Source organism: Corvus cornix, chromosome 3 (assembly GCF_000738735.6).
Source record: "Corvus cornix cornix isolate S_Up_H32 chromosome 3, ASM73873v5, whole genome shotgun sequence".
In the NCBI taxonomy this organism is placed as follows: Eukaryota; Metazoa; Chordata; class Aves; order Passeriformes; family Corvidae; genus Corvus; species Corvus cornix.
Genome location: NC_047056.1, coordinates 88,298,084 through 88,311,374, shown reverse-complemented (window position 1 = coordinate 88,311,374; position 13,291 = coordinate 88,298,084). Strand labels below are relative to the sequence as shown.

Genomic DNA, 13,291 nt, shown 5'->3' with positions numbered 1-13,291 from the left:
AGCAGTTTAAGATTTTGTATAAATGCAGGCACCAGTGTTCCATGAAGATGCATGGAAAGGAATGTGTTAGGCACTCTTAATTAGAAATAATATGGGGTTTCATGCTTAAGTCAGAAATGTATGCTTAGGCCAGGAAACAGCAAAGCCATTTTCTATGTAACCACGTTATGTAAGTACCCACTATCCTTCCAAAATGGCCACTGGCCTTGGGAGGTGACATGAAAGGATGGGCCAGGTGACATGGTCCTGAGCAGGACATTTTACTGAGGTCTCTAGAGAATCCTGATGTTCACTCCCTCAGCTAGCTGAAAGCTCCTGAGTGTGGTCTGGGAGCAGATGCAGAGCTGCCCACCTTGTATGCAGAAACGAACAAAACCCCTCTGTTTTTAATCACAGCATTCTTGAAATCAAAATGTCAAGGCAGTAGAACATACTGTTATCTTAACTCAGTAACACAGATGATTTCTAGCTAAGGACTAAATTGACTGTGCTGTAAAAGCACACACAGTCTTCTATGTCTCTTTCTCACAGGTTACACAATAAAGCTCAAAAACATTATTTAATACCTCACCTGCTTTATTACACGGTATCTCCTGGGGAAGAACTCAAGTGAGTCAAGCTCAGAAAACAAGCATTGCCATACTGCCAGGGGAGACACATTTTTGCGGATGACTTGATTATCAGCAAGCTAGCACAACAGAACAAATGGCTGCAATTCAGGAGATACTGAAAGAAGATTTTTCCAGAAAATGCCATAAATACAGAAGTAAAGGAAGAAAAAAGTAAGTATTTGTCACTTATGCAACAATGATTACCTTCAAATGAAAAAGGACTCAAAGGACTGGGACATTAGCAGCTTAATATGTTGCAAGCTTTAGAAAGGATAAACTTTATACTGACATTTTCAAGTGGAAAATGAAGGGAAGAAAGCTTGTTCCCTGCAAATTGTAAACTCACCATTATTTCATTTTCTGCTATCTGTTTTTGCCCAGAATAGACTTTGTTATCAAACTGTTACAATTCTCCTAAGAGACAAGAAAACATTCATTCACATTAAAGAAATAGTGATTCAAAAGACAAATGCTAGAAATGGCAAAATTTCATAGGTCTGGTCCATTTGATGAGGAGATGAAGACTTTTCTACTGCTTTTATCAATTGTTTTTTCCAGAAATGCTCATTCATGCAAGTCCTTATAGCAAACTGCTACAGCTATATCAGTTTTAATAGAATCCAAATCAAAATAAACAACTTTAAACGACACTTAAAACCAAGCATTCTTATTTTAAATGGCTCATGACTGGATGTGAATGGATGTGAACAAAGGACAAAAGATGTACCAGCAAACTGACGACTTCATAAAAATTTTCTATAATTATTAACTTTTTTCACCGCAATCTACCAAAGCAACTTATGCCCAACAGGCTCCATAATCTGTTTCACAGAACAGACTTGTGAAATATATATTACCCCTCTGTTAAATAAGAGAACCCTATAGCTCTACAGTATAGCTTATAGCTCTAGATTATATGCTATAGCAGTAGACCCTACAGCTGTTCTGGAACACATTGGTTGTGGGTAGATGGCAGCTGCAATCATAAATAACTATACAGACACCAAGGCAGCAGTTTTTAAGAGTTGGTTGGTGCTTTGAAGAGCTCTTTCCACATCTCAACACACTCTCTTTCTCATTATCCTATCTCTAGGTATAGTTAAGGTGCATCTTAAACTCCCATTTAATCACATATTCAGTCTTAACAGTCATAGAAAACTGTCACATCCCTTTACAACTTTATTAAGTCCTCTGGAGGAATTTGAGATGTAGGCTGATTTTAAGTGATAAACTTACATGGATGACCAAACAAGTAACAGAACGGAGGCATCCTAATTCAGCATCTGACATAGCAGAATACCTGCATCCTGAACATAAATCACATGAATCACACAGATTCCTTAAACTCTTAGAATTAAATACATGTAAAGCTTACATGCTTCACTGAATCTGGGACATAATATCTAAATTAGATGAAAATGAAATATTAGGTTGTATGAAAGCTCATACTGACATTTGTTTTTGAAATGGCAAAATTCTACAAAACTGTTCAGGAGAGCAGAAGAAGGATTAGTTTTGTTTCACCTCTTCCTTGTGAACTCAGCTTCTTTTCCCTCCTGTTTTCCTGTTTTCCTTTGATTTCAAAAACACTTCAGCGAATTAACCTACATTAAAATAAAATTGATAGAACAAGATGCCATTGGATTGGAGATATTTTAGACATCTTGAAAAAGTCTCCATAATTTTGTGAACTAAGAAGGAAAAAAAGCAAGGACCATATGCTAAATCCAGGTGATTGTGTAGCTAATATGATTACTCACAGACACTGGGTATTACGGAGTGTTAACAAGTTACACGTCACAAGGTTTGTCTTATCTGATATCAAAGTGCAAAATTATATCCACAAGTGAAAGTGCAGAGAAGAAAATTAATTTATATGACTCCCTTTTTCATTTCTCAGGCAAGTAATATTTCTGTTGAATTTTATTGAATGGAATAACATGTGGGAATGGCTAGCTATTTCCTATGAAAATTGCTATAATCTCAAATAGTGTATCAAATCCAGCATACAAAGTTAACTTCTGTCTAAATCCTTGATAGTTCTTAACTAGCCTACGGTGTTCTTAATTTTCAATCCCATCCCCTAAAACAAAAAATTAAGTCTGAAGGGAAAACTTCCTTCTTTTTTTCAAATCTAGCCCAAAAACTAGAGAATTCATTCGAAAGTTTTACATACACGAATACAAATCGTGGGATATCAATAGGCATCTCATTAGTCTAGACATAAGCTGTGGTTAATGACATCAAATTAATGACTGAGCTAATTTATAGCTATCTCTAAACACGTTATTTTTTTCCTGCTCACAGAGTTCTACAAGGTATGAATCATTTTGAAGGAGGACAAAATGAATGAAAGAACCCTTGAACCCTGGAAATCCAGAGGCTTTGGGGCAACCACATCCCATTTTTTCTTTCTGGGTACCTCAACCTGAAACTTGAATGTGGTGATGAAAGGGCAATTGTCCTTCCTCAACCTCTTTATATCATTTTCACTGGCTCACTTTTCTTTTTGATGGAAAATGTCACAGACTTGTTTTAAATCATACATACACAGTATAAATGTTATTAAGCAGATAAATAGTTCTACTGGAGACATGAAATTGTTCTAAATATGGTTGAAATAACAGGAATTGGACCAACTACATTTCTTTTCAAAGCCAAATACATAAAGACAAGACCCCCCAGACTTGTCTGAGATGAATGATGGTAGTCAGTGACGCAAGTTAGAAATGTTAAGTTGGGAACAATGTCTAGAAAAGTGTCTATAAAAGAAACTTCCAGTGTTCAGGGTGATATTATCAAGTATTCCTGAACAAATCAGGAATTCAACAAGTATATCCTGGGGAACAAATGTAGCAAAGTCTTTAGTGTGACTGTTCCAACCTAAATGCCTGCAACAGCTTTCCATTTTACTGCTATTTTTGCAGCTTTGTCAAAGGAGTTGACCTTTAAGTAACATACAGAATATACACGGGCAACATATCAAATTAAACAGATTTCCTGGTTTTAACACATGACATTTAAATACTCTTTTTATTGAACAATTTATAAAATTTTTACAGAATACTAAAAATATAGAGACTTTAAAAATGTTAATCTTATAATTAACAGTCAAGGACATACTCTCTTCGCACATGCAAGACACTGATATTCCAAACCTATCGCTATGAACTTTCCAGTAATACACCACCATCTGCTTTTGTGCTAAAGCAGAACCATTGCAGTTTTTTCCACTCATGCAGACAACACAGCTTAGCTAATAAAGAAAGATTGTTACATTTCATGTGAAAGTGAAAAAGCTTATTTATACAGAAAGGTAAAAGAAAAATGGGTAGTGCAGAGTACACTATCTTCATAGTATTCCCTATCTATAAAATCCTCCCTTTCTATTGTATGAAAGCAGTCATGTAGCACTCACCACTGAGTAATGAAGATTAATTTTATGTGACAAACAGATTTTCTATGATGCATTTTAATACAGTTTTTAAAATACATCTTGTACTAACCTCTAATTTCCAATTAACTTCGATAATTTGTAGTTTAAAAACAAAATGAAAAAGGGAAATACCAAAAGCAGTATTAAAGGGAACTGAGGCCTCAGATGGTTGCCCTTCCATGCTTTATACTAAATCCTCACTTTGGCGCTTTGGTATATAACCAGTGTGGATAACTTCAGTTTGAATTTGTCTAACACATTGATTTGAATGCATACATTTCTATTTCCGTAGAAAAATTAAGATAAACTTCCACTTTCCAAAACTGTCATTTAGAGATATTTCAGAGGTATCTGTTTAGAGTAAGTACACTGTGTATTTAGATAAACTGGCTTGGTCTAATATAGCCGTTAGGATAATTGTGACTTGAATGTATTTCTTGTAAGGGCAGAACAACTGCTGGAGTTTACTAGTCAAGGAACAATTGAATAAAAACACGAAATTACATTTAATAACACTCATCAAGTTAAAACACATAACTGATAATGACATCAGTTGCTTTCACTCTAGAAGGTGTTCTTACACTGTAACAAAAATAGTTGTTACTAATAAACAGGGTATCTTACTTTAGCTATTAAATTAGCAAATACACCCATTCTGGTGAAGCCAAGATTTCCACAGAGGGTTTGTATGTAAGACCCTGTGCACCCCAGGTGGACTGTTAATATGCCAAGTGTACGATGAGTTTTTCGCAGAAATTTAGTTAATAGTAGGTATAAGGCAGATCACAAAGAAGATTAATGAAAATATATTGCTGAAATGTACAGGTATACATAATAGCATGTCTAAAACAGATCACAGCTACCTTTAAGGAGTCAAGAGAAAATTTCCTTGACTGGAGCACAATTTCTGTACTGCATGCATGATAATTTACTTTCTCCATTGGAAGGTCTATAGTAAATAATTATAAAATTATTGCAAATGCTCCTATCTCCTGTAATTATAAGGTCTCTGCAGATTTCTTGAAGAACTGGTCTTTGAATATCAAATGATGATTTATAATATCAATAATATTTGATTTGATTATCAATAATGATTTATAAAAAGGCAATTTCTGGTTTCATTAGACTAAGTTATCAATCTCATTGAAAATTAAGGATTAAATAAAATCACACTATGCTGCAGTTACTTTTCAGCTACTAAATACAGGATACATCAAGTCATTTTCTGATCTATAAAAAGATGCAATGTGACAGCATGAGCTCTGGGATGTAGCTGCCCCAGTGAGCTTCCAGCTGATGAGCATGTCAGATCCTGCAGCCCTGGCTGACCCAGGAGCACTAACAAAAAGGAGAAGGCCGTTCCCTGTATTGAACCCTGTATTGGAGTTTTAGAGGGTAAAAGCAGAGCTCTGTGAAAAGAGAACTTATTTCATCTTCTCCACACAAAAAGAAAAAGAAAAGAAACGTTATTCTTCCAGTACTAGAACTATTAGACATCCTATGTGAAAATACATCATGTAAGCTGCAGAAAAGTAAAAGGCATCTCTTCCACTCTTAGGAAAAAAAAATAGATATCTCATGGAAACTGGGTGTTTGACCATTAAAAGGATGATATGATTATTCAGATGAGGTTATGTTCTCCAAAGGAGCTACTTGTTTCCTGGTTTCTTTAAAGCTTCTATTCTGTTTTATTGAATGGAATGGCTACTGGTGTATCTCATGTAGGGAGCTTCAGTCCTAACCCTGGTTACAACTGCAACTTAGTCCAAGGGTCCCCTGCTTTTAATTTGCTCTTTGGGTAGTCATAATTCAGTCATATTTTCACACATGATTTTTGAAACAAGATCACAGAAAGAGAAAGAGAAGGCGACCCCTTCATTTACACAACTGAGATAAACTTCCTTGGAAGACAAATTTCCTTGGAAGTGTAGCTGGAGGTCAGCTCATTCCACTCTATGAACTCTGCTGGCCTGCACTGGTCAAGCTGCAAAGGAGAAAATGGCTTAGAATGCTGTATTTTTGAATGAGCAACATAAAAATATCTTTTCTAGTCCATGAAATAGAAGGTACTTCCCCCAAAGTCTGTGGCATGTGGAAGTAAGTACTCAGCCCAGACAATATCATTCAAACACAGATTGTGTCAGTTATCATTAAAAACACCAAACCATAGAAGACCCCTAGAGACGGACAGATCAGCTGGAAGGTCAGAAGAAAGCAGCAATCAGACACTGGTGGAAGGAACCAGAGGAGTCTCACAGAGTGGTTGTGCACACATGCTGATAATGGCCTATTACCACAGGACGTCTGTCAGACTCCTGCTTAAACTGAACATTGCTTACTCCTGGCATAACCCTTGGAAAAAGCCAAAACCTGCTCTCATTCAAAATACCACAGATGATGCTGATAAAAAGGATGCCAACTGCATTTTTGGAACACAGAAGGAAATTCTGCACATAAAATGCATGTAAATAAATAAAAAAACTTTATTGAAAAGTTGAAAATAATTGAAGCACTAACTAAATCTTTTATGCTTTATGGAATCACCTTTTTTTAGTTTTGTTATTTTATGTTGCAGTTTCCACAGCTGCAGTGTATTGTAAGCAAGTGCAAAGACTATGCCCAGATACTGAATATGTAGAAAATACTCATGGGATTCAATCTTAACATTGAAAATTTTCAAATATATGATTTATTATAAATTTGAGAAAGGCTACATGGTAAAATATTCTCTGATGTGTAAGCAACACATGAGAATTTTTTTTTGAGCTGACAGTCAGTGATTGTTTTCACATGTAGTGAGTGCAATGACATATTTTTAGGCAGTAATACAAGGTGATGCTAGCTCAGATTCACTGGCAGTCTGGCAAGGGCATTTTTAACTGTATTTACTTTTACTTCATACCATGGGAAGTTCATTAGGAGGATGATACTGTTATATAACAACAATCTAGAAAATTTTTTTGTTCTTTTCCTGTACACCAGTAATGCCCTTTAGTGCTATGAGAATTATCTACTGCAATCCATAACCCACGGTACCTTAAAAGTTAAAACAGTTTTTGAAGCCAGCTATGAAATTTATTCTAAAAAAAGAACTTTCTGAAAAGCAATAATGAAAAGCAATTATAATTACAAAACAGAAATATTGATCAGTTTGTCTTATAGCCTTGACTCACGTTACAAAGAAACCAAAATTACTAAAAGAATTATTTTTATTGAAATTCTAATTAAAATATATTCATTTGATTGATCTATGCTTTATGAGCAACAGTAGTAGAAGTATAAATGAGTTACAGAGTAAAAAAAAAAGCCTTTTTCAACAAAGTATCAGACACAGTGATGAAAAAAAACCACTCTGTAGAATGTAAAACATAATCTTTTGAGGAAATCTTCTCCTTATTTTCATAAGTTAACTTTCTTCTGTCCCAGAAATAACACACTGAAAACCATAAATTAAAACTCTGCACAACAATTTTGCACAAATAGCAGAATGTTTCTTTTAATTAACTCAAATCTGCAACTCTTAGGAGTGTGCCTGACTGATAATCACTTAAATTACACTGCAAACAAGTATTATTCAAATTGCCTCAGTGAATTTGCTCCTCAGTTACCAACAGTAACTGGGATGAAAAGCAGAGAAATATGACAATCAATACTTCTTCCCCTTTTTCACCTCCAAAGCAGAATAAGACTTGCATTTCATAACTAATAGGGAAAAAATTAAATGCAATTACCTTTCTCACAGAACCGACCAGTGAAATGTAGTGGGCAGTCACACTGGAACGAGGTGGCCCCGGTAGGCAGAGAGAGAGGATGACATGTCCCTCCATTGTGGCACAGTCCTTCCTGGCATACAGATGGTAATTCAGGGGAAATCTGAGAGGGTACACCAGGGTCAGGCAAGTGAGGCACATCAGAAGAAACCACAGGGAATGCTGTTGACAGATGTGTGGGTACAGAGATTCTGAAAGGAGAGAGACAACATATCAAAGGGAAAAAACCCATGAGATCTAATTTTGTTACTGCACTTAAGCTTCAATTGGTATTAAGTTGGTTTTTTTGTTAATAGAAATTCAGGCTAAACTTAAGAAAATGTGAATACATAAAGAATTCTCAAATCAAGTCCCCATCCAGAAATCTAGCAAAAACACAGTGAAGGTATTTTTTCCTGGGAGGGAGCAAGAAATAGCCTTCATGCAGGTAGCATGGTTTGCACGTGCTATGGTTATTCATTTTTGGTGGGTGTCAACAACGGTTGATAAATAAGCACAGGCTTCACCTATTAAATATCTTATTGCTTGAAGTTACCAAAATTTTTAAGGCAGTTCTAGAAGAGAAGACTTCCATTCAAGTAGATCAATCATGCACAGCAGAAGGGAAGAAGTTGAAGTACAGAAACAGTATCTTTTAATTCACAGAAATGTTGGGGAGAAGGGGGAAAGGTGAAGAAAAAGAGAGGCTCTTTTGGTTTAATACCACCTGTTTGTCAATCTTGTTTATTACTCTTTTTTGTTTCTACCAGAGAGCCAAACTTGTGACTCACTAAAACTGTGCAAAGGTAAGGCTTCCAATTTACCAAGCACAACAACTTATGTGCATGACACAAGTTACTATGGTGAGGGCAAAGAAAAAGGAATCAAGAGTCCCAAGAAGATTCATGACTATTTAATAAGCATTATCACTTAAAAAATAAGTTCTCACTGAATTTTACATAAGAAATATACATTTTTCTTTCATTTTCTGAAGTTCAAGAGATTCTATTTTTTTCCCAGACACCAATTTCTAATTCTGAATTCTAATTTGGAAACTATAACCTAATAAAATATCTTACTATTTATACCTCCTTGGTAATTTAAATATTTGTGAATATTTCTCTTGTTTTAATGTTGTTCCAAGAAAAAGAAAATAATTGGAAGGCTGGAGCACCTCTCCTACAAATACAGGTTGAAAGACTTAGCCTGGAGAAGAGAAGGCTTTGGGGAGACCTAATTACAGCCTTCAAGTACCTGAAGGAGTCTACTGGAAAGCTGGAGAGGGACTTTCTGTGAGAGCATGTAGTGATAGGACAAGGAATGATGGCTTTAAACTGAAGGAGGGAAAGTTTAGGGTAGATATTAGGGAAAAATTCTTTACTGTGAGGGTGGTTAGGCACTGGAACAGGTTGCCCAGAGAAGTTGTGGATGCACCATCACTGGAAGTGTTCAAGGCCAGGTTGGATAGGGCTCTGAGCAACCTGGTCAAGTGAAAGGTGTCTCAGCCCACAGCAGTGAGGTTGGAATTAGATAATCTTTAAGATCCCTTTTAACCCAAATCTATGATTCTATAAAATGGAGATGAGGTTGAACTGAAATGTCATTAACATTTTGGGCAAAATAGTATAGAAATTAAGTGCTTAATACAATGGTTTATAGGCACCACAGTTGGCAAAAGACAGTATTTTTTGGCAATGTGTTAAACATCAATAGTGAAATTCATACTTATTTTGGTGAAAATGGTGGCATAAAGCTGATTTATTAAAAAAAATAAAAAGACCCTATATTGTCCCCTGCTGTGTCCTTCCCTTTCTCTTTGTCACCCACTCTTGTATCAGCTAAAACTTCTGCTTCGCCATATTTTAGAGTTGGGAGTACGTCTTAAAAAGAAGCATTTGAAAGTGATGATGCACCAGTAGATTGCAACTGCAGAAACAAGATAGATGGGGACGCATTCAGAGTGACATTGCATTCACCACTCCATGCATCTGTCTATCTTCTTCTTAAGTCTAGCTTCCAAATTGTTTACATATCCCATTTACTTGAAAACTGATTTTAATAATTGACTTTTTTTGAATCTGTATTTTAGAAAGTACTAAAAAACTTCATAATATTCTGAAAAAAACCCCACCCAACATAACACATCCAAAGTAAGTAAGTTGTCTCTTAATGTCACTATTAAATACTCAGCTCTCTAAATTATCAATACAGCAAAAAAAGGATACATACCCAGAGTCAGTTAGGAAGAAAAAGGAGGTGGACAGAGGAAGGAGACAAATAATTCAGGGCAAAGTAAATCTCTAAGGGAACTCAAAGAAAGCCACAGTAACTGAGAAAGGAGTGGAGCCTGGGAAAGAACAAAAGGGACACAGGGCTTGTGTGACAGTAAAGAGGATATGTGCAGGGCCTTAATAGCAAGGAAAACATTAGAATGGGATACTTATGCAGGGATGCAGACTGCATCCAAAACACAAAATAGCCAAAATACACATACTGTAGTGCTTAGGAATGAGGATTTCAGGGCAGTTAAAAGCTATCTACTTTATATGAGAGAAAAGCATCCAAAAAAAAAATGGCAGTCATCAAGACGGCTGTAAATAAATCCTTAAAATATTTTTGAGGCTGAGGACTTGCTGATAAAAGACCTGAAACTTTAAGAAAATAAGTGACTTACTGTTTATTTCCATTTAGATGAATAGAATAACAACATTTCCTTTTCTATAAATACAATGAAAGCAATGTAATTGCTGGATTTATAACAATAGTTTTCTCCTAAGGGAAATAACTAACATGAACTTCATGTAGGGTATTCCATTCAGAGCAGCATTAAGGGTTCACTAACGTGTGTTATCTTCCACCAGGCTAGCACAGCAAATTAAAAATGCTTAGTCACCTGCTGGGATTACAACCTTTGATTAAAACTAAATAAACCAAAAATCTTGATTTTGTCCCCAAGCACAACCTAAATGTTGTAGAAACTCTGAACTAATAGCAGGTTTACAGAAAGATTTAGACATTTACAGAAGAAATTTATTGGAAGAAATTACTGGTATTTGTTGATTTTTCTGTTACTCCTGAAAAAAAAAAAAGCCAACAAAAACTACTTAAAACCTGGGGAATGAACACGGTAAAAACTAAGCTCTTACTACTAGCTATTAGAGAGACCATTTTTTTAATGACAGCTAATCCTATCTGACCACTGCAAAACTTACTCCTCTGAACGTGGTCAGAGCTACTGTCAGATGTAAAATGCTGAACAAGAGGGAGAGCTGTCTGACTGGCAGGTGCATTCTTGTCTCCACTGAAAGCACTGGTTTCCAGCTGTGGAAGTTTCACATCCCCTTTCTGATGGGAAGCTACTATTTTTCTCTAAAATAGAATCACAGCAGTGTGCTTTAAATGAAATTTTATGAGCTCAAGTAATGCAGCCTTGCTTCATTTTTTGGTTGACATTCTAATCTGCAGAGAAGAAAGAAAGGAAAGCTCTTTGGTAGGCTGATTTCTGCCCGGTTCATTTGCTAATTTTTCACAGGATGTCAGCCTTTGCAGTGTTGTTCTGGATGTTTTGCTTCTAGATGGTGCCTGACTGTGTTCGTGCCAGCACTGCTTCCAGGCACCCCGCAGCTCCCTGCCTTACCACAAAAGCAGAGGAGTTTGCTGGGGCTGGTTACTGGGGCAAACATCTGCAGCTGCGCTCACAAGCCGTTCAAGCTGCTGCTGTGAATAAGCAATGACCTCGGCTCAGTGAGTTTTAACTGAAGCATTATTTGAATAAAGAGCTGGGAAGCATTTAAAGTAAAATAGTAATTGAGGTGTTAAAAGTTTTGACAAAGTGTAACAAAAATATATCAAGCAAAACTTGATTCACTGTTACTGCACAACAAGGCCACAATTTTATATTTGTTTTTTTTTTTTCAGTTTCCCAGCCTGTCACCACCTCTCAGGTCCACAATGCATACGAAGATCTTCTAACTTGCTGCAAGCACCAACACATTGTTTTTAATCTTAAAATGAGCTCAAAAAGCTGAGCTTTAAAGGCCTGTGAGCTAATGTTTCATAGCTGAGTGCATGTAAGCTTGAAATGCTTGTCTAAACACATAGACGTTAGTGCAATTTGAAGCCTTGTTTATTTTATATTACATTGTTTGCCACTCAGGGGGATGTATGATGAACTGAATGGCAGGAATATAGTACTTAGTGGTCATGTTCGATGTTATGTTATTAAACCAAAAACACACATACCCAAACCAGCTGTGCTTCCCTGTGCCATACACTCTCCTCTGTTCAACAAGAGCCTGAAACTATTAGTGTGTGGAGTTAGAGGCACTGCAGTTTAATAAGTTAACAAAACCTCTGGGATGACCAGCTCTGCACTGGCCTGGCAGTGAGGGGCTCAACCTTCAGAGGGGCTTACCTGTTTGCTGCCAGTTTAGTCCCTGCACTGGGGCAGTGACCTGGGCCATGAGAGTTGTACAGCCTGAAGAAAGGAAGTTCTGGGGAATCTGGTCAAGTTGTATAAATACCTGAGGGGGGAGGGAAGGGAAAGGATGGAAGCAGATGCTTCTTGCTGGTGGCCAGGACATATGGCAACGGACACAAACTGAAATGCAAGAAATTGCACCTAAATATAAGAGAGCCTATCTTTTTTTTTTTTTTTTTCAAGGAGATCTATCTGTATAATGGATTTCAAACTGAGACCTGCAAAGAGAGCAGAGTAGTCCCCCAAGTAGTTCATTATCAGGCTGATGGCAGATGTGTCTACAGAAGCACTCTGACATTTCCCATGAAGCAGGCTGATGAGACAGGCAATGGCATGGGAGTCCCAGTGATATGATAACATCTCCACTGCCTTTATCTTCTGGTACTTACACACTTAACATTTTATTACTGGAGTAATGGATTTAGCCTTATCTGATATGAGTGGGATAAGGAAGTTTGTATTTTTATCTTGTCAATAAAATAGTTTGTGCTGAGAAGCAACTGCTTTTATTTGCAGTTTTCTTCTGTGGGGAAGTGTGCATCTGCCATTTTTCTTAGGTTGTGACAGAATATTATTTCAAGTGAATGTTTTAGAATTTGGAGCCAAAAGAAAGATTTTTCAAGAGCATTAGCATGCATGGTATAATATAATTTCAAAGCTTACAAAACTGCAAACAGCTGCACTTCATGGAAATGTTGGTTTAAACAGGAATAAATACCTAGCACCTTGCATGTAATTTGGCAAGAATTAATAAAGACTTTTGTAGGCTGTTTATTTCACTGTTCACAACCAGGTCAAGCAGAGTACTTTAAATGGCATCTCACCGATTTCAATGAATCCACAGAGCAATATATCTGTGTACTAACCCTCCTGGAGATACCATTTACAGCACTCAACACAGTAATTGTGAAAAAAATTCAACAGTTTACCGGATATGGATTATTTATATTCTGCAGTTTATATGTGAATCTGATTTCCTCACTCATAACAGTTTTTGTTTTATTTGGAAGAGTTG

The 13,291-nt window shown here is 36.4% G+C and overlaps 1 protein-coding gene across 1 annotated transcript in view; it reads right to left on the bottom strand.

The window, feature by feature from the left end:
- The window catches only part of EYS (eyes shut homolog), an 852,840-nt gene that overhangs the window by 190,790 nt on the left and 648,759 nt on the right, over nt 1-13,291 (bottom strand). Inside the window, exon 37 of the mRNA XM_019287512.3 lies at nt 7,779-8,008. Coding sequence (XP_019143057.3) covers nt 7,779-8,008 — 230 coding nt within the window. The remainder of the gene's footprint in view (nt 1-7,778; nt 8,009-13,291) is intronic.